General features: G+C 40.8%; 1 protein-coding gene across 1 annotated transcript; it reads right to left on the reverse strand.

The window, feature by feature from the left end:
- Positions 1-20,520: 20,520 nt before the first annotated feature.
- Positions 20,521-23,202, reverse strand: KCNF1 (potassium voltage-gated channel modifier subfamily F member 1). The gene is made up of 2 exons (XM_018088974.2): positions 22,843-23,202; positions 20,521-22,741 (listed from the first exon to the last, which is right to left on the reverse strand). The coding sequence occupies exon 2, from the start codon at positions 22,543-22,545 to the stop codon at positions 21,082-21,084; it is 1,464 nt and encodes a 487-aa protein (XP_017944463.2). The 5' UTR covers positions 22,546-22,741; positions 22,843-23,202; the 3' UTR covers positions 20,521-21,081.
- Between the last annotated feature and the right edge of the window lie 1,869 nt (positions 23,203-25,071).

Raw genomic sequence — 25,071 nt, forward strand, 5'->3', positions numbered from 1 at the left:
CAGCCAAGCTGCCTCCTGCCAACAGCTCATACATGGTCGGCTGCTGTGTGCCAGGGAGCAGATTGGCTCTGCCTGCCAGACTATCAGCAGGAACAATTGTCCCACTAATGGGTCACAGCTTTGGACAGGGGAAAAGCAGTCACTTGCCTGTATTTAAATAACTCTGGTGGCTGGAATAACGTCAGGCCACTGTAGGACTGCTGGTGGCTTTGCTGTTGGACTCTGAGATGTGTGATGGACTGTCTTAGTCGTTCTTGTTTATGAGCTTATGCACAACACAGGGGGGCTGACAGTGAGTTTACGTATGCCAGCAGTGGTGACCACAGTGCAGCAGCTTGGCAACTACCTCTACTGGCCATCAGCCGCCTAAATCGGCAATTTCTTGGAGAATATCATGGGCTGGCAATCAAGAAATAACCTGCCAGCACCCAACTGAGCAGCTGCAGGCTGGGCACAGCCTTCAAGATGGATACTGCTGCAGTCTGATGTGAAATTTTTGCCAGATTATCTCAGTTCATTGAGTGAGAGAATAGAAAAAAATGGCCATTTTAATAAGGGCAGAAATAAACTGGAATACAAAAAAAAAAAAAAATGAAACTAGTTGTCTAAACAGAATAATTTTTTATAACATTCACAGTGGTTTATAAATCTTCCCCTGCCAGTTCATGTTTGTGTGGAAGCTTTTTGTGAAATGCTGATCTTATCTTACTGCAAACATTTTGCTCCTGTTCTGTCTGTTTTGTGGAAAAAACTGTTTCGTTCCTTTTGTAGAATGAGGTTAGAAATACAACTTTGGGATTCTTGAGACAGACCAGTACTAAAGAAACCACAGAGAAAGAAGATGGAAAAAGGTTATTAGGTCTCCAATAAAGGATAAGTTGTCTGTGGAAATCTTGCAGGAATTTGCTCTCTTCTTTTGTATGGCACTGGGGAAATCAGGATTGATTTTTAAATATAATGATATAAACTGGAAATTAGTTTCAAAGGTAAACTTCAAGGTGGATATTTAAAGAGTAATGTTATACCTTTGTACTAATAATTTTAATTAAAAGACAGATGGATCCAAGAGTGTTGTAAAGGAGAAAAGCCCAGGTAAGCATTCATAATGCCTCTCAATTTTGGTTTATTCCTGGCATTAGAAATGGGTGAGCCTTCCTCATAAGAGGCTTATTCCTACTTTCTCCTTTACTGAGCTCCTATTTTCTGAGAGCTTGAGGAAACCTATATCAATAATATAGAAATAAGACACTTTGAATGATGCAAACAGAATTTTGGGAGTATTTTATTTCATTGTCTCTTTTGTAATTTTGCCTATTCATCTAGCTTGGAATTCAAAACCTGTTTAAACACATCATCACACACTGCAGTTCACTTACAGGATAGATGCCACTATTTCTCATTTAGCAAATTAGTGCAAGAAGGCACATGGTGTGTAGCTGAGGCAGGTGATGCACCTATTAAGCACAAAGTAACCTGTAGTACTAGCTCCTGAGTGAGAAAGGACCTGACCTATAGCTGATACTGTCTTCAGCAGGGACTTCAGAGAATCATATTAAAAATGAGTCACTAGAGGAGGTGAGAATGATCTCAGGAGCTTAGGAGCTGGATTGAAGGTTTGATCTGAAAGCAACTGAAGAGAATGCAAATGTTCTACTGTCCTGAGTGTGTTGCTTGAGGTCTTCACGATTTCAGACATTTCAGTAGAACATAATTTAATAGTTTCTAGTGGAGTTATCTGAATGGAAATAAGATCATCTCTTACAGCACAAACCCCTGAAATAATAAGTTTTATAAATTAGTGCTTCAGCCAGTTCAGCATTCAGTCTTGAATAATATTTCATTTGTAAACAAATGAGATTACATTTCTGAAATATTATTTGTGTAGGGAAAAAAGACTATTTAGGACAATATAAGAAAATTGTGCTAACTGATGCAAAAATACAATTTTATCTTGAGACTGTGAATGTACTTCTATTATTTTATTAATTCTCAATACATGTAGGTTTAAAATGGAGTGCAGATATATCTCATGGAATTTAGCAGAATGAAGAAGCACAAAAAGAAATTGGTTTTATTATCATCCATTTTAATGTTCCATTGGTTATCTGAGAGTTTGTTTTTTGAACAGGTTGTTACAGTGCATCGCTTCAACTACCTTAATGTTTTGATTTTGCTGCTAATTTTATATCAACAATACTTCTATTTTGCCCAAATCTGCTCATTTTTAGAATCCATTGCATTCAACATGGTCTCTCATTTGAGCAAGAGATCAGTAATTTTATAGCAAATTGTAAATATATGTAGATCAGTTATTGAATATGTGATATTCACATCCACAAATAAAAATCTAAGAATGTATTTATTGTATTTGTATGTAACCAAGTCAATTGCTTTAAAATATCTCTGAATATTATGAGTAGCTACAGCATTTTTTGTTTTTCCTGTTTTTCATCTCAAGTGATTATTTCAAACACCATCTTCTTATCTCCTTAATCTTTTCTGAAAATCCAATAACTGAAATAAAATTATATTCAATGATGGTAGCAGAAATCAATATCAAGACCCATTAGTGGATGCAGATATTGACACAGATAATCTTGTTTTCATATTGCCATAATGTTGGTCTAGATGCTCACATGTCAGTTTTAAGTATAGAGAAGGTGGATTTGGAAGCTCTAGCAGTCCAGGAACAATAGTTTTTGGCAGGATGTGGAGTGATCCATGAGGTTATTTATGAAGTATAAGTGCAGTTCTACTGTCTAGTGTATATTCCTACCATGCAAAAATCCCATCCCCAGCTGATATTTGAAGATGATCCTTTGTACACATGGGCTGTGTGGGCTTCTTTAGGGATTTCTGTGGACTTATAGGAACACAAAAATCCAGTATCCTATTTTCTAGATATTCAAGTGTTCTGAAGGAAGAAGAAATGTCATTTGAAACTCTGTTGTTCTATTTATAGAAGACCTAATATCACAGATTGACTCTATACAAAATTTTATTAAGTTCTGACTGATGTTTTCCATGGCTGGTAAATGGCTCTTGGTCAGAGCTGGGTGTATTAAAGTGCTTGGTTGATTTAGGGTGGGAATGTAAATGGCAAAATTCATTTTATGAGCCTCATTATTTCTGGAGTGAGGCTTCTCATACAGTTTATTAATCTACCTGATTTTTTTATTATCTTTTTCTCAACAACAGCCGATTTCTTAACAGGTTTTTGACACCGAGGTTTAATGGCATTTAAAAAGATGACAGAACCATGCACAGAAGCTGCAAGTCATATGTATTAAAATGTTCAGTCATGAAAATATCATTACATTCCAGAAATGGCATCTCTGCTGTTCTTTTTCCATTTAGGTTTTTTAGTTTTTGCTCTGGATAAAATAATTTATTTTTACTTTTAGGGAAGAATTTTTTTCTTTTTATCCACAGACTAGAATAATGAGAGAGGCAGTAACTAGAGAATCCCAAATCCTTACATTATTTGAGCACTTTCAAAATCATCTGTTCCTTTATTTGTACAAGCCACTCTACCTTTGGAAATACACTGGATCTCCATACCGTTATAAAATTTGACTAGGTGGCCTTCCAGTTCCGAAGCAAAACCAGGTGAAACTTGTTATTGACAAGATTGTACTGACTTCTACAGTTTTTGCCTCATCAACCTGAGTCAGTAATTCAGATAAGACTTCTTCTGTGGATTTATAACAGAATATTTTATCTTTAAAATTCTTTTCAATATACTTTTCATTTGCAAAAAGTTCTCTACATTTCAAATGTATACATATATTTAAGCTGACATTACTTTTCATAACGAACATCTCAAGCTCATTCCTGTGCTATTTTAAAAACCATAACCCTATTTGTGCTAAAATAAACATTCTCTTTTTCTTAACAACCTGCACTACTTACACTCAGCTGTAGGCAGAGGAAGTACTAACTTTTCTGATGACTTGAAGCTTTTTACCTTGTAGATGTGGTTGCAATGGGGCTGGGGATGTAGTCCTGCAGAGAACATAGATTTTCCCACCATGTAAGGAGAAGTTTAAACTTCATGCATGTGTTCTCTTCTTGGAAATGTCTGTCTGGTTTAGCACATGTTTTTTAGCTCTGAAATGCAGCACTTCTGCAATATGTTCTCAGCATAATTCTGGATGAGTGCCTGTGTGAATGGAGGCGTTTAAAGTGAAGGAGTAATGAGATCTTTGGAATAGATTAATATGAATGGGAGCACTTTGAAAGAGATTGGACAGACTTATGAGGGATTTTCATTCCATTTGCAGGAATTGTTAGGAAATGTTTTTTGTAGTCATTATTAATTTTCCAGTGTGTTGCATCTCTTAGTGTAAAAACCTGTCTTTCTGCTAGGGGACGGGCTGGAAGAGGATCAAGTCTTGTACAGTAAGTAACACACCTTGCTTTCCTCCCTGGTGGTTCTTATCACCTGGATATGTGAATATAGAATAGCAAATTAGCTTGTTTCACTGTAAAGACAGACATAGATAAAGCAGTGAATATAAACTTATTTGTGTTTACATTGTGGATCTCTTTTAGAAGTCCTAGAAAACTGCTATGAAAAGGGAAGCAGAATCACAAAATCAGCTGATTTGGGATGGACCTCATCTACCCTCAGTTCAACCTCCTGCTCCAAGAAGGCTGGTCTAGGCTTTATCAGGTTGGGTCTTGAACCCTCCAAGGATGGAGGCTGAAGAGGCTCTCCAGGCCACCTGATCCAGTGCCTGCCTGTCCTCAGTGAAATTTCTTTCCTTATGTCTAGATGGAATCTATCCTTTCAATTTATGGCTTCTGCATCTCATTTTCCTCCTGTGCATTGTTGTGAGGGGCCCAGACCAGCTCCTCCAGGCAGGCAGGGTCAGGCTGCTGTGAGACCCTCCTGAAACTATCCTTCATCCAGGCTGAACAAGCCCAGCTCCCTCCACCTCTGCTCACAAGACAAGTGCTTCAGCCCTGACCATCTTAGTAACCTCCACTAGACTTCCCCAAGTTTGTCAACGCATTAAGATTCAAGGCCCAGACTTTTGCAGAAATAATTGCAGAAACAAGATCTTAAACTTGTGTGTTTCTCTTGTACATTTTTATACCAATCCTTTCTCTTGCTGTTCATTGAGCAAGAACCTCTCAGCACTTACAAGAAATCAAAATCTATTATCAGTCTCTAAGATGCACTGCTTATAATAGCTATCTTCTTGGAATTTCATTAAGGACATTATACTTGTTTTTCCTACAGTGTCTTCTTTTCATCTTCTTTGCCGAACTCCATGGATGGCAGACATTTTTCAGGATTAATGAATAGTGATAACATCATTAGTCACTATCTGAAGATCCAATAATCCTTTAAAGGAGTGATGTGAAAGTCAATAGGTAAATGAGAAAAGGCTTTTAAATTGCTTCCTGTCCCTAACAAGTCAATAAAGTCCCTCAGTGAGAAGCTGAACATCTCATTGTCCCCATGTAACAGCAGTTGAGGCTTCTCAGGACACAAGCACACATGAGAGACAGGAATGTTTAAAGCTGCTTCCAGGTTCATTTGCAAAAGAGGTCTCTTGCCAAAGCAGGGTGGCAAGATGCATGAAAAAGATAGTGCCTTCTCTGTCTTTGTTTCTAAATGATATCTGAAAAGTTATCCTTGCACTCTTTTACCATCAACATTGAAGGAGAAATTTCAGATGATACCAAACTGGGAGGAACAGCTGACGCACTGGAGTACAGGGCTGCTGGTCATGGACACCTCAAATATGTGGAGAAGTGGCCTGGCACGAACCTTGTGGAGTCCAGCCAAGGCCTTTTGATGATTTGTAATACCTGTTTGTCTCCTTCAAAAATGGGGTGAATGAGATTGAAGAAGTGGGCAATGGATGTGTGAATTGAAAATCTGAGCTGACGTTAGGCCAAATACTCCTCTCTCATTCCAGCAGTATGCATCCCCATACCTTTCCCTGTGGTGCTGTAAATGCTAGACCAAGTAGGACTAAAACAGCAGAGAAAAGTAAACTACCTTGAAGGCATAAAGAAATATTTCTTGTTGTTTAGAGGTAAGGCAGATTCCTCACGTGTCCCTCTCTCCAGGGCCTTCCCTTGACAGTTTGAAGCAGAGAAGCTGCATTATTCCGTGCTGATGAGGGTGGCCCTGTATCACACCCAGGGCTCTCTCCTTGCAGGAAAGCTGCCTTTTAATTTCTGACTGTGTCTAAAGTGAGGAAAGTTTATTCTTGATAGTCTTTTTTTTTTTCATAGGGCAGCTTATTAGGACATTTTTTCCCCTCTCTTCTCTCCTAGGCTTTTTGATTCAATTCAATGTTTAGCTTTGTTGAAATTGCCCAAGAGTAACTACACATTGGGAAAACTGGGACATCTCTAAAGTCCAGCCTGAAGGGCTGTCAGTGCTTCAGGAACAAGAGCTGAATGGGGCACTAATTCCCTGTGTAAAGTAGAGCTCTTCTGGTGCCAGTCACAGGCTGGATTTGGCTGGGATGAGTCTGCTGGGCTTGTGCCATTTGCTTAGGGAGATAATGGGCTGTTATAGCAGTTGGTGCAGCCAAACAGCCACCTGCCATTTCCTTTGCTTGTGCAAGGCTGGGCAGCAACAGCAGGCACCAGCAGCAGGCACCAGCAGCAGGCACCAGCACATCCATGTCCATCTCAGGGCAGGGAGGAGAGAGCTTGGATCCCCCTTCCACCACCAGGACAGTTGGAAAACAAAGTGCTTTCAACACTCATTTGTGAAAATCCAGTCACATCGCCCCTTTGTATCCACTTTTCTTCAAGGGAGAGCAATAATGCTTAAATCTAACTCTTATTTAGCCTCACATCCATGCATTTTAGAGCGCTTGGCATTGATAGCTTTTTTTATAACCAATTAAATAAATGATCAGAGATTCCTCTGCATTTATTTCATACATCTTTAAAAACAAACTATTAACTCTTTTCTCAGTTGCTTAGCTTTAAGTTCAGAAGAAGAGGTCAGTTGTTATCTCACAGATGTTTTAAAGCAGAGGTACTTACTGTAGTGATTTATAATGCCATGCTTGATTTTGGATTACTTGATAGCAATTAAACCATGTATTTAAGTTCCTGAAGTATTAGGAAATATGTTAAAATGGATGAGAACTTTTTCACTGCGTCCTGTACAAAAATATTCTTTTCATTCATAAGCCACAACCTTGCTGCAGTTTCCTTGGTTTTTCTGCAGGTACCCATCAGAAGTAACCAGAGGAAGAACACTATGTTGATGAGAATCATACAATGGTTTTATTTCATTACAGTTATTCATGTACTCAGTTTCATCAAGACTTTTCCTGCAGGACTCACTAACAAGAATTACCAGATTGAAATTAAAGGGATAAGATATATAGCCATTAATTTTCATAAACATTTAATATCTTTCTATGTTGGATTTTTTCCAATTAAGTGAGTCAGGTCTGTGCTGGTTGTGGAAAAAATAAAAGAATGGCAATTTAATTCTGAGGTAAATGGGTATATGGAAATAGATTGAAGCTTATTGTAGGGTTGACTTTGTAGCTTCATAGTTGTCAATCTCTGGATTGTAAATGGGGGACACTCTGCCATTACATATTTTCAGCACCATATACAAAGTAACTATTAATAGAAAAAATATTTTGGACATAAGTTCAAAGGAAAAACATTTGAATATGTGTTAGTTTACAAAAATATCGAATAGTAAATCTATTTATTAAAAGTTTCTTCTGTTACAACTATAGCAAACTTTTCTGAAAGTACTCACAAATATTTTTAATTTATTCTGCCAGGCTGACTGTATTCAGACATATATATGTGTATATACAGACATACTTATACACACACATATGCATCATCACTGCTTCAACTGGATTTGTCTTTAGCAAATGACTGGCAGTGCTAAAAGTACTAAAGGGACTTTCATCATATTGAATTAAAGTTACTCAAAGGAAACTGGAAGATGAAGTTTTACGGAAAGACAGAACGGTATAAAAAATGGAAAAGGTCTTCCACCCCCTTTCCTTCTGCTTGTCCCTTCCATAGTGTTTCTCTCTGTACTGCTTTTCATTCTTCTGCTCCCCATTACCCTCCTAAACTGTGTGCTACTCCCATCTATTCTCTTTCTTTGCTTTCATACTAACTGACAGTACATCCTTTCATGTTCCCATCAAGCCTGGCCGAGTGGCAAATGCTTGCTCTCTCATGCACACTGACTTTTCTCATTGTTCTTAGCTGAAAAGGTGCAACTGTGCTGGTTTTGCAAGATGGTTTGTTTCAGATGGGATTTTTCAGAGTGATGAATCAGATTCATTTTGTTCTCCAGTCACTGCACTGCAGCTTTGATGTTTCTGTTCTTCCCAGTAACATGTCAAAGACGATATATTTTCTGCAATATAACACCATACCAGGCAGTCTAAAGGAGGGATAAGTTCATGGTATTTTAGTACCCAACTACTTCCAAGTGTAAATGCTATTTTGACAGTAGTAGAATCTGTGTCTGTCACTCCATCTGTAATAAACAGGAGATGATGTCACACTGTTTATATGCAGGGGCACAGCAAGGACTAGAGAACATGATGCTAAGCTTCTGTGTGGCACTAAACATCATGGAACTACACCACTACTTGAGCTGCATCTGATTCATCTTATGATAAAAAATGAGCATGCAATAATTGCATAAGTGTTTGCAAATATTTTGCCATTGAATTTAAATCACAGATTTGTTGCAATAATAAACATGAGAGTGCATCTTGATAGGTTGTTAATGGAGTTGTGTGGGTGGTTAGTCTTTTATTTTTGTTCAAATGATTCTGAAGTGAAATCATATGATTTGGTTATTTTGTCGCTAGTAAAAATATTGAACTTGGTCATCAGCTGTACCAAGTGATCTTCACTCCTTTTGAAATCATATCATCAGAGGTATTACGTGAAGTTTTGTTTGTTAAAATTGAATATGCATGAGAAGCTGTCTAGACAAAGCTAGGCAAGGCAACACTTTTGTTAAAATGCTGAGTAATTTGCAAAGTTAGAAGCAATCTTTAAGTATTGTAACAGAATGAAATTTGGTGCTATGTTAGTTTATGAAAATATCACTCATACTTTAACATTCAGCAGCCAATATTATAACCTTGAAGGTAGAGCTCTTTGTAAACTGTAAGAAAAAAAGTTAATGATTGGCTTGATCTAGTCTCATCAGCTGAAACACTTTAACCACACTGTTCCCAGCATTTGTGCAAAGAGTCTTGAATTTTTATTTCCAAAATAGGAGATAATAGCACAGCTTATAATGCTGCCACCATTCACATGAGGGACCGGGGATCTGGAGCTGAAGGTTTTTCAAGGGTGGCAGGCCAAAAAGGGGAGGTACGTGGTGGAGTGGTTGCTTTGTCAGGGTTATGGGCAGCAGTCAAGGCTAGAGGAGCTGCCTGAGTGTCACTTGCATTTTGGAGAATAGTCGCCATTCTGATCCCATGGTTGTTTCTGTTCCACTGCCAGAACACGTGGCCCACTGTTGATTTTTATCTCATTTTCAACTGACACAACTGGCACAAGCCCTCTTTTGATCTGTGAGATCAGAAACAGGTGTTGGGTAATTTAGCTTGATGATTTGAGGACGGGATTTGGTAGTGCTGGTTTACAGTTGGACTCAATCATGTTAAAGGTCTTTTCCAGCCTCAGTGATTCTATGATTTCCAGGTATGGCTCCAGGAGCCAGATCCAGGCACCCTCTCATCTAACAGGGAAGCCTGAAAAGTCACATCATGCCTGTGTCACAGGCTGTGGGACCATTCATTTAAGACACCTTTATTTATATATGATAGATTTTTTTTTTAAACCAAGCAGCAAGGAAGAAATTAATTCTTTGATATTTTGTAAAAGAAAACTATTCATCTGTATGGGTTTTTTTGTAAAACAAGACCATTCACCTTGTGAATTTCACCTTGTGAAAGTCATCTGTACCTCACCATGGGATTACAAACTCAGGAAGCAGACAGGCAGACAGTAGAAGTGAAGGTTCATGTCAGCATTCAGCTGATGTCTATATGTGTTCTGCCACAGATACCTCTGGAGTCAGTGCAGATATAGTCAAAGCTGATGGTGGAGGCCCACAGGCAACTAAAATTCCATGAACCATGTTCAAGCAGACAGGAGCATTGGGATTCAGTTGCCCAAACACAGACATCTTGTATCAGTTCAGGTGCAGTGAAGCCTCTTGCAGGCACTTCAGAAAGGTTCTTGTGTCCCCTAGGGTATATCTACCATTTGCAGATGTCTCAGACATCTTATCCTGTCTGGACATGGTCCTGGACAACATGCTTCAACTGACTGTTCTTGAGCAGAGGGATTGGACTAAGTGATTTCAAAAGGTCTCTTTCAACCTAAATGATATTGTGGTCTCAGTTGCCAACAGATGCTAGGGCACTGGGTACCTGCAGGTTCTGCTCTGCCAAAATGCCTGTAGGCTCCAATGACAGTGCTTCAGTTGATTCATTTGAGGATGTTTAGGAGTTTAGTACCCATGAGATGCCCTATATCTCTCTAGGACTGGCAGATGCACCATTTCTGTGCCAGGCCAAGTAGGACACCCTCATCATCTTAGGGACACTGGGTACTAAAGTTTGAGTGACTGACTTCCCAATGGTCATGTCTTTGAAATATTATGTAGCCAAGAGTCCAGACAGCAAAATCTACCCATTTGAAATTAGCTGTTTCCATTATAGAGATAACTCTTTGCTACTATATTATGCATCTACATAAAGTGTGCTACACTTCTGCATTTTATGCTTTTGTCTGTTACACTAACAAGTCCTCAGCTACCTGGAACTTTCTTGCTATACTGGTATTTGACCAAGCCATCTCTAAACCTTTTCTTCGTCAAACTTTAAAAACCCATCTTTTTTCTTTTTTTTTTCCTCTTTTTTTTTTTTTTTTAATTTATTTAAGGCCTTAATGCATTCCTGAAGCCTTTACCATGACAGTTTTTGAGTCATTAAGTGCTAAAGATTTGGAAGATCCCCTGTGAACCAGAGGATGTGGCCTACTGGGATGATGTGTTCCTTTTGTTACCTGATCAGGGCAAGGCAGATGAGCTGGCATTTGAATGCTGGTGATCTTTCACTGGCATAATTATTGTTTCCCATTAAATCGTAGCAGTGCTATAGTCTGAACCAGGGAGAAAGCAATAGAATCAAATAAAGGACAAAAAGAGCTGTTTTCACTTTACTCTCTATTTATAAATGAAGCTATACTAGAGACACACATCCCAAATAACCATCACCCTCCCTATCTGACTATTTATTCAGTGGGAATAAATCTAATGTTCTTGTACAGAACATTTTCTCACACACTGATACTGCAGTACAGGGAAGCACCCCATATGTTCTCTGAGCAGAAGAGAAACTGCAGCAGTGGGCAAAACCTTGCGTAAAACCTCACTGTAAGGCATATTTCCAGTCCTGCAGCCCACTGCCAAAGTCCTTTCCTTCCCACTGCAGGTGGAATTGGCCTCTCCTTATCACAGGACTGATGTACAGAAGATGCTTCATGGATTTTTTTATCATGTGTCTTGAATTGATGTAGCAGTGAATTAGGTTGAAATCTGAGATTTTAGAGTAGTTTGTTGCACTTTGTTTCTAATTGCAGGCTACCTAAGAATCAACAGTGTTGGTCTGCTCCATAATATCTTTGCCTTACTAATCAAAATCCAGTTTTTAGTCTACAAAATGTACCAGTTTGGATGAGCAAGCTAAGCCCAGAAAGGAGTGTACCAGCAAATTATATTCCTCTCCCCCACCTCTCCCTGTCATTGCTATTATCTCATTTACCCTGGAGCAGTAAGAAATGTAGAGGAATCCAGTTATCTCACTTTATTTCCCTTGGCAGATGTGACAGTTTCTTGCGACCTATTGAGTGGCTCTTAGAGATGTGAGAATTTCAGCAAACACCCAGTTTACTAATAAATGATTGCAACTTCTTTAGTCACAATGAATGAGATTATTGTTTTTCCCTCTAAAAATCGTGAAGATTGAGAACCATCAGCTTTTCAGAGTGGTTATCATATGACAGAAAGCCATTAAAGACAAATGTCACTGTTACAAGCACTGACACCTGTGAGAGTCAGTCATGGACATGGAAGTTATCACTTTGGGGCTGTCTACAACCCTGTGATTAAAAAAGTAATCCCCTCCAAAGAAATCTTTGGCATCCCTTAAGTTTAGCTGAGGAAAATATGTTGAGCCTCCTAGGCTGGTCTATTCACCTCTTACAATATCTCTTGTACCTGGAGCTGAGTCGAGCCCCACTCTGGCAGCCTGCATACACCCTCCCCAGTCAGCTCTTAGATGGTCATTGAGGACCTTTATAGCCTCTTTGCATCTTTTTTCTGACTCAAAAACATTCTGCAGTCTCTTTGTGCAGACATGTTGCATCAGACACGGGAACAGCTCCTTTAATGCATCTTTGAGTTGCTCGGGTCTCGTGTGGACAGATGTGACAGTTAAGAGCCCCAACATGAAGCAGACCACAACAACTCCAGCATGCAAGGATGAACTCCACCTGGCAGCTGATGCCCACTCCTCCAGCCAAGGCAGTACAAATGTGCCCTATGTGAGTCACAGCAGGGATGATGTTGTACGGCAGCAATTAATTTGCTTCTAAGGCAAACAGGTCCAAATGGTAAAGGCTTTTGCGAATGGAATTTACTGTTCCAATGCAAATAACAAACTGGCAAACAATAACCACTCCAGCCCTAAAGCCCAGCCAGCAACTGGTTGACATTTGGGCTGCAGAGAGTTTGCAGATTCCCTACGAGTTGGATAGGAGCTGTGTTTTGCAGCAACAATTGATTTATTACTGTGACAACGAGTAGAAATAGAAGGACTTGCTGGCAGGCAAGGCTGTGATTCGTTCCTTTGCAAACAAGCAAGAAGTGTCCAGCTGGCCAGTGGCCATTCCCAAGCAAAAGCCCAGTGGAGGATGCAGGTTTTATCTCCTCTCTGCTTGAATTTTCCCTGCTAACCAGTGTTGGAATTAGGGTGGATTTTTTTTATATTGCACAAAACCACATTTGTATTTAGTAAAGTTTCCACAAAATGAGTAAGTAAGGGGTATGCAAAGGTCAGGCTGTCTTCTACATATTTCATTTCTCAAGCAGTAGGAGGATACTTTATCTGTTATTCATGAGCAGAAAATCATTCTCATTTGTATTACAGCAGCCCCAGTAGGGACCAATCAAGGTCCCATTGTGCTGATGCCTGATTGGTGGCTGTGAGGAGAAAATTGCTGGAGCCTGCTTGGATGCAGTTCAGCAACATCCATTTTTTTGCCATGTAAGGTTCAACATAAGCACATTCTGATCAGCAAAGCACTTAAGTGCACGCTTAAAGCCATCTCTTTCCAGCCAAATGCTTCGGAGTGTTCCAACCCTCTCAAAGAGAGGGGAATTTAAATATGTGCAAAAATATCCTACTAAATCAGACAGGGCTGCTGCACATGAACCTCGCTTCTTTCGAGTGTTACACGTACAAGGAAGTTTTCCTGTGATGCAGGGTTTTGGGGATAAGAGGAACATGTCCAAATGAAGTTTTGAGACAGTGTATTTTCTCTCCTGGGCGTGCTCTAATCCTGCCCCTGTGATCTGACACTGTTCAGAGAGCTGCGACTAGTGGGACAACACTAGTCATTCAGCAAGCATGTCAGAGATGTGAGCATCAAGAGAGATGAATCATTTCCATTTTCTGAAACAAAACATTGAAGTGTAATAGACTGAAATTAAGGTATGAAAAATGAGGGTGAATGAAGGGAAAAATATGCCAGTGAGAAGAAGTGTCCAATTATGGAGTAATCTTGATGGAACAAGGGAAGAAACCAAAATGGCATGCATTATTTCATGGCGGTTAATCTGTTATAGACTAAGTCAGAAGGGTTAAATCTTCACTGGTTAATAATGGACAAGTGGAGACTTCAGAGATATGGGAAGTTAAAATCAATTTTATATGGATCCAAATCATGGGTCATCTACCACCACTACCTGCAACTCTTAGAACGCTTCCATCAATGCTATCTCCGTACAATCCTAAACATCCACTGGTCAGATATGTGACCAATACATCTGTTCTAGAACAAGCAGCAGTCACAAGTATTGAGGCCATGTTGCTGAGAACACAGCTGCGATGGGCAGGGCACGTCTCCAGGATGAAGGACCACCGCCTCCCTAAGATTTTGCTTTATGGTGAACTTGCCACCGGCTGCTGCAAGAGAGGAGCCCCGAAGAGAAGATACAAGGACTTCCTGAAACAACATCTCAGCCTTGGCCATATTGATCAACATAACTGGTCTACTCTGGCCTCCAACTGGGAGGTCTGGAGACACACCATCTATAACGCTGCTGTTTCCTTTCAGAACGCATGCAGGATCACCCTCGAGGAGAAAAGGCAACGCAGAAAGAACCGTGTCTTGCAGAATATAAAACCTAAGGAGTCTTTCTGCTGTGCCTTTTGCAACAGGACTTGTCTAACTTGTTTTGGCCTCTTTAGCCACCAGCGTGCTTGTAACAAATGTGGGTAGAGCCCTCCCCAAATCTTCGTTCGCAAAGCCTAGCCATGATGATGACAATAAATACATTATTTATGTGAATATGGTAAAGGACATCTGTGGTGTATCATTTTTGCTGTAAAAGTAATAATAATACAAAAAAAACAACAGTGACCAATGGCTAGCTATAGCTGCTTCATATTCTAGATATTGTGTAAAATATCCCTATCTTACTATGCTAGTAAGCTTGGAAAACACTGACTTCGTAAAGCTGATAACAGTAATGCATTGGAAACATTGTGTGGGATTAGTGGAGTGCATCGTAGTGATAAAGAATTTCTCTGTAATGCTCTTATAGTAATTGAAGCTACAGTTTGTCTCCTGCACAGCAAAACAGCCTGAGGCTGCCAGAAGGTTTACCAAAACTTCCCTTTGCAGTGCCGAATAATTTACTGCCTTTGTCCAGTGACTGCTTGCCTGAGTTTCCATAACTTTGTTAGCCCTAACACAGAACTTGTGAGCTCTAGCACAGACTCTAATGAGTACAGATCATTTTCATTTGTTAAGGTGTCTAACTGCCGTGGAGTGTACAGGTTACTTCCTTATAGGATAGAGAATCACAACATTTAATGTTTAAATAAAAAACCAAAGCACTAGCGTCAACATTTGTGTGCCTCATTATCATTGAAATCAGTATAATGATGCACTGAAAATAACAGGATTTTTGTAGGCATATACAGCCTAGCATTCAGTCTTCCTTTTCATTATGAGACTTTATTTTTAAAGAGACTCCTCTGCTTAGACTCCTCTTAAAATTTCTTTTCCTTTTTGCTTCTAGTGTTTATGTTTAACTGACCAGGATGATTTAGCAGTACTTGATTCTCAGCACATTAAAAAAATATTCAAGGTTCCCCTTACATGGCAAGACAAAAAGCAGCTTTAAGACACTGGCAGCTTTCTCATCTACATATGAAAGCAAGAAAAGAAAAGAATCAATTAAACGGCACAGCTTCTCCTGGAGCTCTCAGACTTTTCCATCATTTTCATTTTCCTCTTAGTGATTTACAGGAGCTTGCCTGGTGCATTAGCCTGGCTGTCTTGGCTGCATTGTTCCCCCCAGTATTCTTAAAGCAGGCAAAACTCCCACTAAATTCAAGCCTAATATGGTACATTGCAGGAAGAGAAATCAGTTTTAGTTTTAGTGGGATATATACAACTGAAGCAAGAGTATTTTATATACATTGCCCTGAGTTGGCTTTTACACTAGTGTTATGATGCTGCAATCTCAGTGAAGTTTGATTTACACCAGGCAGTGCAAAACTTATTATCCACATCGTTAAGGACCATCTGTCTCAGAGGGAAAGTGTCTTGTGGAAGCTGGTATGGAAGGAAATGTTGATATTCCCAAATGAACAGCACAGGGAAAATGCAGTAGTATTTGAATGGAAAGTAAGCCAGATCCTCAGAAATCTGGTTGGGTAGCAAGTGTGTGATCCCAGTAACTGTTCTGCCTGTGTGAGTAAGGAATTGTGAAGTTTGTTAGTGGACATAGGACTGATGGCTGCGTTGACAGGTGGGAGGGAGATATATATTCTGCCTAGATATAATTCTTAGGGGACACTACTCTATTTGCTTTAGCACATCTGACAATGCAGATGTGGCTGGAAGAGGGGGGGGGGGGGGGTCTTTCAGTATAACTATTTACTAACTTATATTCCTTAACCTTTACTTTTATGGATATTTGAATGCTCTGTTTCAACAAACATCTGTTTGTCATTATTTTATCCAGTCTCAGGCGAGCGTTAAGGGTAGTTATTTGAAAAAACTGTACAGAGAGAATACCTGAGACTGAAAACAGTTTTAGTTTCCTCTCTTTACCTTTTTTATCAGATACATTCAAATATTACATTAGGCAAAAAGAAAGCTGCCTAAAGGGTTACCGAAACAGCATCACTTCAGCTGCAAAAAGGACCTCAATGATGAATGCCCTTAGCACAGTCAGGGACAGATGGGCTGTGCTGCATGGTCCTCAGACCTCCTTCTCTTTGATAGGAGCTGGCTTTGCCTCCACATGTTCACATTCCCCTCAATCCATGCACAGACCAGAGAGGCCATTTCAATTAACCTTGTGTGGCAGGTGCCACACGTGCAGGACTGAGCGTCTGTCCTGCATGACAGCAGAAAATAACAGTATTCTAGTATTTCTGAAAATTTTTATTTTATTTTTAAGTGTCTTCAAATCGTGTATATGTGTCAGTCCAGCAGTAAAACCCTAGATGTCAATGACTGTTTCTGCCTGAACCTGAAGCTGTTTCCAAAGCCAAGGTGGCTGCGACATGCCAGCCAGAGAGTGTGGTGTGAGCTGATGTGTTAAATGCCTGTCACTTCCCTGAGACTAATGCTGGGTATCACTGAATACTCCAGCCATCTCTCACACTTCTGAAAGCAATTTCCACTCTATTAAGCTCTACTCTTTATGGTGTCCAGGAAGCTAGAAACAGGCTTCATTTTACCTAGAGCTTAGCAATCACCACTAGTGTACCCTTGGGTGTGTTATTAAATTAAGGCTATTGAATCAGATTCTGTTGGCAGCTATTTGATGTCAAACCTGGACTAATTCTAAATTTACAGTTGAAGTTGATGTCAGTTAGGAGCTAAAAGTTTGTTGCTTCTAGTTTTAGCTCTGTATACCACAGGCTGTTTTAAAGATTCAAAGTTTTCTAGAAGCAGCCAGAGCAGATGTCCTATGGAATAACTTCTCAAGCAGATAGTTTGATCTGCTCACTGTGCTCTGAAATTACCCACACAGTAAACTGAGGAACTTCTGTATGAGAGGGGAGGTCAACTAAAATTATAGTAGCTTGGGTTTGTTCTCTATAATTCTGCTCTTCTATAGAAGGTTACTACATTTTCTTCCCAGAACTCCCAGATCCTTTCAGGAAGGGTGACCCCTTTCCTTCATACACATGTGAGTCCAAAGAGGAGTCTTTGTGCAGCAGAGGTAAGGAGACATCTATGTGATTTATGTAAATTTTTCTGTACTTGGACACATGCAGGCTGTCCCAGTCCTGGTTTTCAGGTGAAGGTTACTAAATACTGGGGACACGGCTCCTTGAGAGACAGCTGTGTTACAAAGCTTTCCACATGTGTCTGGAGATGGTCTCACTGGGAATGCCTTACATTAAGTAATTTAATTGTATAGACTCAGCCAAAGTGCACCCACAAAGTGCTGAGGAACAGCTGGATGCGAGGAAGTTGCTGGTGGGTGCAGCCTGTGCCCCCTCACCTCACCCAGAGGATAGAAATGAAACCTGTAGCAAATGTGGTGCCATTTCCCCTTTGGAAAGACTTCAGAGCTTGTCCTAACTTGGATTTGAGAAAGTCCTGTGTCTAATAGTGGGGAACACCAGAGACTTTGGAGGGTGTCCCTTACTCTCTGCGAAGGGGCTGCTCTAACTCTCCCCTTCCACCCCCAAGACTTCCAGATTTTTAAATCCTTTTCTTTTTTTAGACTAACTTGTAATAACAGAAAATCAGCTCTGCTGGGTTGTGCAAAAAAATAGAAAACAAACATTCCCTAGCTCACTCTATCCTTTAAGGAGCAGAGCCTTCTCTCTAGCCCTGATTTCAGACCCAGTGGCTTATGGTAGTTTCTTGGTCTGTGAAAGGTGTCTCCCCCAGGGACCCAGAAAGCCTCTTGCCTTCTTCCATCAGGGTTATACACGTGTATAACCCTGCTCCTCTCCAGTCCCACCATGTGCTGCAGGCTGCCAACCTGCCCTTCCTTCCATCACTGCCCACATCTCCTCTTGCCCCTGCAGGGTTCCCACACCACAGGCAAAGCAAATATGCAGGAATCTATTCTTCGCACTAACAACCTTTTAAGAACATATAACTTACAGTAACAAATCTAACCAATATGGTCCCTGGTGCAGCAAGCCACATGGAGCCTGGCTTGAGACCAGCCTGGGCTGAAGTGCCACCAAAGTTGTCTCACAATTCTTTTCACAGTGACACAGCATAGGCAGAGCCCAGTGCTCAATGGCATAACTCATTGGAGAAATCGACCCATAAAACTATTTCTGATAATAGAGACTTGTTTTTTATTTCATGTCAGGTTAAATAAATCACAAAGCATGGCAGTAAGGATTTCGCACTTGTGGTGGTAAACCATATTACTTAGCATTTACACAGTGCTTTTCTCATTCAAGAAAGTGCTTTTTCTAACTTCATTTACTCTCCCTACCCTCTACATGTCATGAGGGAAGTCAGAAGCATTTAATATTCTTGATGATTGACAAGGCTGGACTCACACAGCTTTGCTATTTTTCCTATTTTCCCACCCTCAGCATCCCAGCTGAGACGATTTTTGGTGGCTGCAGCCCATACTTGTGACCTGGAAATCTTATGCAGTGCAAGGGGCACGATCCTGTCCCTTTGATGAGAGCTGGGTAGGTCCTCGCCAGGCAGCCAGGGAGCAGAGCTGAGGCTTGTGGCAAGCAAGGAACAGATCTCAGCAGAGGAGATGGATTGAGAGAGCAGTTCTAGAGGCTAAGAGCTGGGATAGAGGGGAGGATGGGAGTGAAGGAATGCTTGAGCTGAAAAGGCCATTTGAATTGGCTGTTTGCCTTAGGTGGCAGAGAATTTGGGACAAATCCTGGTGGAAGGATTCAGGTACTGAAAGGTTTAGAGATTGTTTGAATTATCTTACTTGATGGAGGTATGTAAGGCAGGACATGGTAATGAGGTTGGGTAAGAGGACGTTAGGTCTGGCACAGGGTTGGGGCATGGGGATACAGATATCCCTAGAGGTGAGCAATTTGAGGTGTGAGGGGTAATGCTGGGAAAGGCCTTCAACCTGGGGGAGCTGAGAGCTGATTTCCATATCAGGAGAAGTATGGGGCAGGTGGTGTTCCCTGGGAGTGGCTGCCCTTCACCACACACCTGCCCAGTGCCTACATACCACCACTGCTCCCATTCCCAGCAGGGCACTTCCCACCAGCAGACACACTCCTTCACTAGGGGACAGGGCAAACAAGGTGCCAGGAGAGAGCACAAAGCCCACCCCGCAGCTCTGTGCCCCTCCTGTCACTGCTCCTGTGGGGTGGATGCCACAGGTCCATCAGTTGCCCAGATCCCAGGAAAAGTCCCAGGGACCTGCTGGGGGATATTTGGCATAAGGTGCCCATGGACGGGCTGTGGCTCATGCTACTGCATTTCACCTGGGCGAGGAGCTGCTCAGCACAAAAAGGAACAAATAAGGACAGCTACTCTAGCCCTTTAATCATCTGGCATCCTACTTTTAATGTATGTGCCAGTGCTCCTCTCTCCTTTAAACTGACATAACTCCTTGTTCCAATGGATTTCTCTGGTAGAGACTAGATGCATTAATTCATTGTTTGCAACAGCTAAATTTAGGCTTATGTAGATGGCACTTGCTTTTGGAAAAGATAGTACCTACATATTAGTGTTGATTAATACACTGATTAAATAATAAGATACTGATTAGAGCCCAATACCTCTGTAAACTAACATTTACAAAACCATGCAGTCATTGTAGGGGTGAGATGTGCTGCTTTAAAAAATAATGTAGTAATATCTTCATTCAGCTAGATATTTTTATCATAAATCAAATGGACATTATTTTTATTGGAACTTTCTCTACACTTATTTTCAAACAATTAAAGTTTCTTTTTTAGAAACACTCAATTTAACTCCCCTATAAACTTCCTTTGCTTTAATAGTAAATTAAATATACCATGAATTAACTTACAGTTTTAAAAATTACTTGATTATAAATCCTTCCTGAAACATCCCTGCTATATAAATCAAGCTGCAGTTAAAAGATAGAACAAATATTTTTAAATTTTCTCCTTAAAATACATTGATTCTTTTCTGCATTTCTGCTCAAAAAATCTCATTTAAAATTACATTTTATCTGGAAAGAGGAACAGAGACCTATCCAAAAAGTTGACCCCAAACTACATTTTATAAAAACAAAGCCATTTATTCACTCTAATATTCTGTACACATTATATGCTGATACTTTCAGTATCTCTAGGCTGGAACTGCTTGTAACATTTTGCTGTAAGCCTGAATCTAATACAAGTGAGGGGCTATTTTAATTTTTTTGAGGAGCGGTTCCCCTAGATGCAAAGACATTGAAGAGAGCCTGGAAGAAACAATCTGTGTGATGCTGCTCTTTATTGTCACAGGTACAGAGTTCTGGTGTGGCAATGCTGCACATTTCAGGTCATTGAACATTTACCGATGGGGAAGGACTTTTCAGTCTCTGAAATGGTTACAAATGGCTTTTGTCAGAACACACTCAATATAAGCGGTCTGATCTCAATGGAGTCCTACTATTTGATTTTGGATAATAATGGCAAAGTCTTACCAACTGTCGATGGAGATACCACGGGGTTAATTTATATTCATGTTGGAAAAGCAAAGCAGAGCTCTCTCCCAACTCTGACAGAACTGCAGCTCTCTTCAATAGTTGATTGTCAGGTTGTCCCGATCTGTAGCTTAGTGCTGACAACAGTTCACAGTTTATTTGCAGCTTTGAAGCCTGGTCCTATAGTGTTTCTCTTCTGACAAGAGATGAATAAAGGTGTCACTGTGGGAGACTTTTAGCCGGCTGCTATAAAAAGGACCCTCCTTGCCTTCCCTTGAAAGATCCTCTAGCTCACTTCTGGAGCCTGCGGCTTTCCCCTCGGCTGAGTTTAGCTCCATCAGCTCCAATTCATGCTTGGCAGCTGTTTCTAAAACTCTCTGTTTGTTATAATACCTGACAAAGTTGTTAATGATTGGGTGGATGGGAAGGGCGATCGCTATCACCCCACAAAGAAAACTGATGGCAGCATTCAGTTTTCCTAGTGTTGTTTTAGGGTATATGTCTCCATATCCAACTGTGGTCATGGTAATGATTGCCCACCAAAATGACTGAGGGATGCTTTTAAATAAAGTTTCAGGGTGACTTTGCTCCATGGTATAACCTAGGGCAGAAAAGACAAAGATTCCAACAGCTAAGTACATGAGGAGCAGCCCGAGCTCCTTAAAGCTGCGTTTCAGGGCGTAGGTTAGAGTCTGGAGCCCTGAGGAGTGCCGTGCAAGCTTGAAAATCCTTGCGATCCTCATGATGCGCAGTGCCTGGACAGCCTGCTGAACATTGCTCAGCTCCATCAGCTTGGCTCCTAGGTGGGTCAAGGTCAGGCTGACATAGAAAGGAAGTATTGCTAGCACATCGACAATGTTCATAAAAGAAAGGGCAAAGTGGAATTTGTTGGGAGAGGAGATCAGCCTCAGCACATACTCCATGGTGAACCAGCCTATACAGGCTGTCTCTATGCTGTCCAGGGTTGGGTGTTCCACACGGTTCCCCTCTGCATCTACAACCTGCAAATCTGGGATGGTCCCGACACACATCACAACAGAGGAGATCAAAATAAACAGAAAGGACAGAATAGCAACCACTCTAGCTGGATGGGATGATTCTGGCTTCTCCAGAAATTTCCAGATGCATTTTTGGCACCTTTTCCAGCGACTTTCTGAGGCATCTACTCCCAAGTCATCCAGAATGAGTTGCACCCTTCGGGCTATTTCTTCCAGTTCCTCCTTTTTTTCACTTAGATGAGTTTTGCAGCAGTCATCCAAAAATTTCAGATCCACTTTCCAAAATTCCATTTCATTCTTGAAACATATGGGGCATATTCCTTTCTTCATATGAATTTCCCCAAAGTAATATACGTCAATAATGCATTTGAAAGCATCTGGGTCTCTGTCAAAGTAAAACTCTCTCTTACCAGGATCATAGTCATCACAGAGGGAGAATATGCTATCGTATCCCCCTGATAAACAATTGATCAGCTCTGCCAGCCGTGTTTCTGGGTATTGATTCAGGTTATCTCCGTAGAACACCTGCCTTACTCCACCGACATTGACTACAATCTCCATTTCTTCACTTTTTTCTGAAACATCAGTCTCCACATCTGGAAACATAGAGTCACCTGCCATTTTAGTTGTATTTGATTTTGTTGGATTTTTAGCCCGTTGTTTGGTTTCACAGCTTTGTGGTTTTAATCTCTCATGAAAGCAAATCAGCACTGAGCCAGCTCTACTACAAATGTCACCAAACTGACCCGGAGTCGTGGTGGGAAAGGTTACAGATAGAAACCTGCAGTCGGAAAAGCCGTGTGAGGTATGCAACAAGCTGCAGAGAAAAGACAAATCATCAGGCTGCTGTGCCTGCAAGCAGGATGTTAGAAAGCTCCAGCAGACTGGAAAGAGAAGAAACCATTTAGTAAAACTCACCACTCTGTTCAGTGCTCGAGAGTCTTTTCAGGTCCCATTCTCTCTCTAAAAGTGATATCTATTCACAGCTTGGAAGTCACGGCAGAGAAATAAATCCTGAGCTCTGATTAATGCAACGTGGAGTGAGTGACAGTTCTCAGAGCGACAGTCGGTGTGGTGAGCCCACAGAAACTGCCACGGCTTCTCCCTTCGATTCCACAGATTTCCCTAGAAAGCTGCGTTTGAATTTTGTTTCTCTTTCCGTTTTCTGTTTACTTTAAGGTCTTCCAGAGTTCATCTGCTGACTCTTGCACATAGTCGGTCGGTGCAAGCATGCAGAGGAGAAACTTGTGCTTGTTTTCCCTTTGCTGTTTCTCAGCACAATAGGGAGCCCAGGCTGCCAGGAGTCCTTTTCCAAACTCTACCCTCTCCTGGTGAAACCCAGCAAAGCACCAGCGGCACAGAAAGCACATCTCGGCTTTTTATATGCCTGCCAAAAGGTGCAATAATGTGTTTCTATCCTACCAGGAACTTTAATGAGTTTTAAAAACATTTTTTAAAAACCTAATGCAAAGCATAATTGTGTATAAAGTCATTCAGAGTTGCAGAATGCCCACAACACAGAAAGACACACAAACATTGATTCCTGGTGGCAGAAACCAGAAGTAAAACTGTGTTTTGGGAATAAATGTATGGCATAAATTTTACTCTCGGTGGGACTGGAGAAACTCTGGAGCATCTCTGTCCTGGGTCAGGACATTGAGTTAATGTAGATTTGTACTGGTGTCATTGCAAAAGAGGCAGAGATCATAAAGTTTTTATTGCAGTTGTAGAGCAAAGCTACCCCTGCACTCTGTGCACATTTCCCAATACTCTGGGTCCTCAGTTTTAGCCATGTTTCCTTGATCTGCAGTCGACTGAGCCTGAGGAAGGTTTCAGTAATTTCCATCTACGACGATTTCTCTGGGAATGCTATTTACCAGAAGTAGTGTTGTGTACTACATCCAGCACTTAAAAAGCAGAAATAGAACAACAAGCATTTAATTTTAACTTCATTTTCTCCAAATTCCAGGATTTGGTGGACATTTGTTCCCCAGACCCTTACATGCAGGAAGGCCTACCACTCTGCTCTTAAATTCTTAAATCTGACTTCAGTTCATTTTAGTGCGTCCAGTTAGTTTTGAACCAACAGTTCAAAATTAACTGTTTCTGGCCACAACAGAATGATCTTTTCCAATTTACTGGCTTCTGAAAAGCTTCTCAGTGGAGGGGAATGGAGAGCAACAAACCCAGTTGACAGTTTGCTTCTCTAGGCTTGTGTCCATCCTGGGAGAAAGGCGAGATATGTGATGTGATGTGCCCACTGTCCTCACGGCTGTGTTGCACAGTGAGGGGGACCCTGGTGAGTATACAGTGCTTCTGTTCCACTCTCTTGCCAGAAGTTTATGAGTGATTAGTAAGAGGTTGTGCACCAGACCTCATCAGGAGTATGCACATACATCACATACCCAGGAAGTGGTAATATCAGGTCCCAGGAAAAGTGATATCTTTTAGTCTACACCTGAGTCACACAATCTCTGGAGGCTAGTGTCACCTTCACGGGCTCCTGAGGGTGCTACATAGCGTGGGTGTAATACAAGATGTCCCTTGAATTGTTTTCCAGGCACATATAAGTTTACTGAAACTTGCAAACTTCTTGGGACAAGAGCAATACCTTGGAGACCTGGAAAAAACCTGTTTTGTGGGTTCATCAATAAACAATTGTCCACCTGGGGCTTTCCTGCTCACTAACATGAATGTTAGTTGCTTGATTTTAGCAAAATAAATATTAAGATGCCAATAGCAGTGACATGCTTGAACAGGATAAAATATAGATGGGATTACTGAGTATCTGATCTTACAAAACAAAACTGAGCTCTGGGAAAGTTAGGTTTCAAATTTTGTCAGGCTTCATCAGCATAGGGAAACAGGTTCTTCAGATGTAAATCCTCAGATTTAACCATCTCAGATCCTACTCTCTTTGATCAATGATTCGTTCCAATGACCTTTTGGTTTTTCTCTAGGTAATGATAAGAAATCAATGTAGAGTCCAGCATGACCGACACAGAAAGCACCACCTTTGTTTCCAAAAGGACTCTTCCCCCCCTACACCATTTTACAGAACAAACACCTACGAAATAGGCACGCAGGATTAGTACATACATTGTTCAGTTTGAAAGGTGAAATCAGCTCCTCTCAAATGATAAATCT

The sequence above is a fragment of the Manacus vitellinus genome, unplaced genomic scaffold (assembly GCF_001715985.3).
Source record: "Manacus vitellinus isolate BGI_N305 unplaced genomic scaffold, ASM171598v3 scaffold_11_pilon, whole genome shotgun sequence".
Classification (NCBI taxonomy): domain Eukaryota; kingdom Metazoa; phylum Chordata; class Aves; order Passeriformes; family Pipridae; genus Manacus; species Manacus vitellinus.

Coding starts and splice junctions, on each gene's coding strand:
- KCNF1 (XM_018088974.2), bottom strand. CDS start 22,545: ATGGCAGGTGACTCTATGTTTCCAGATGTGGAGACTGATGTTTCAGAA.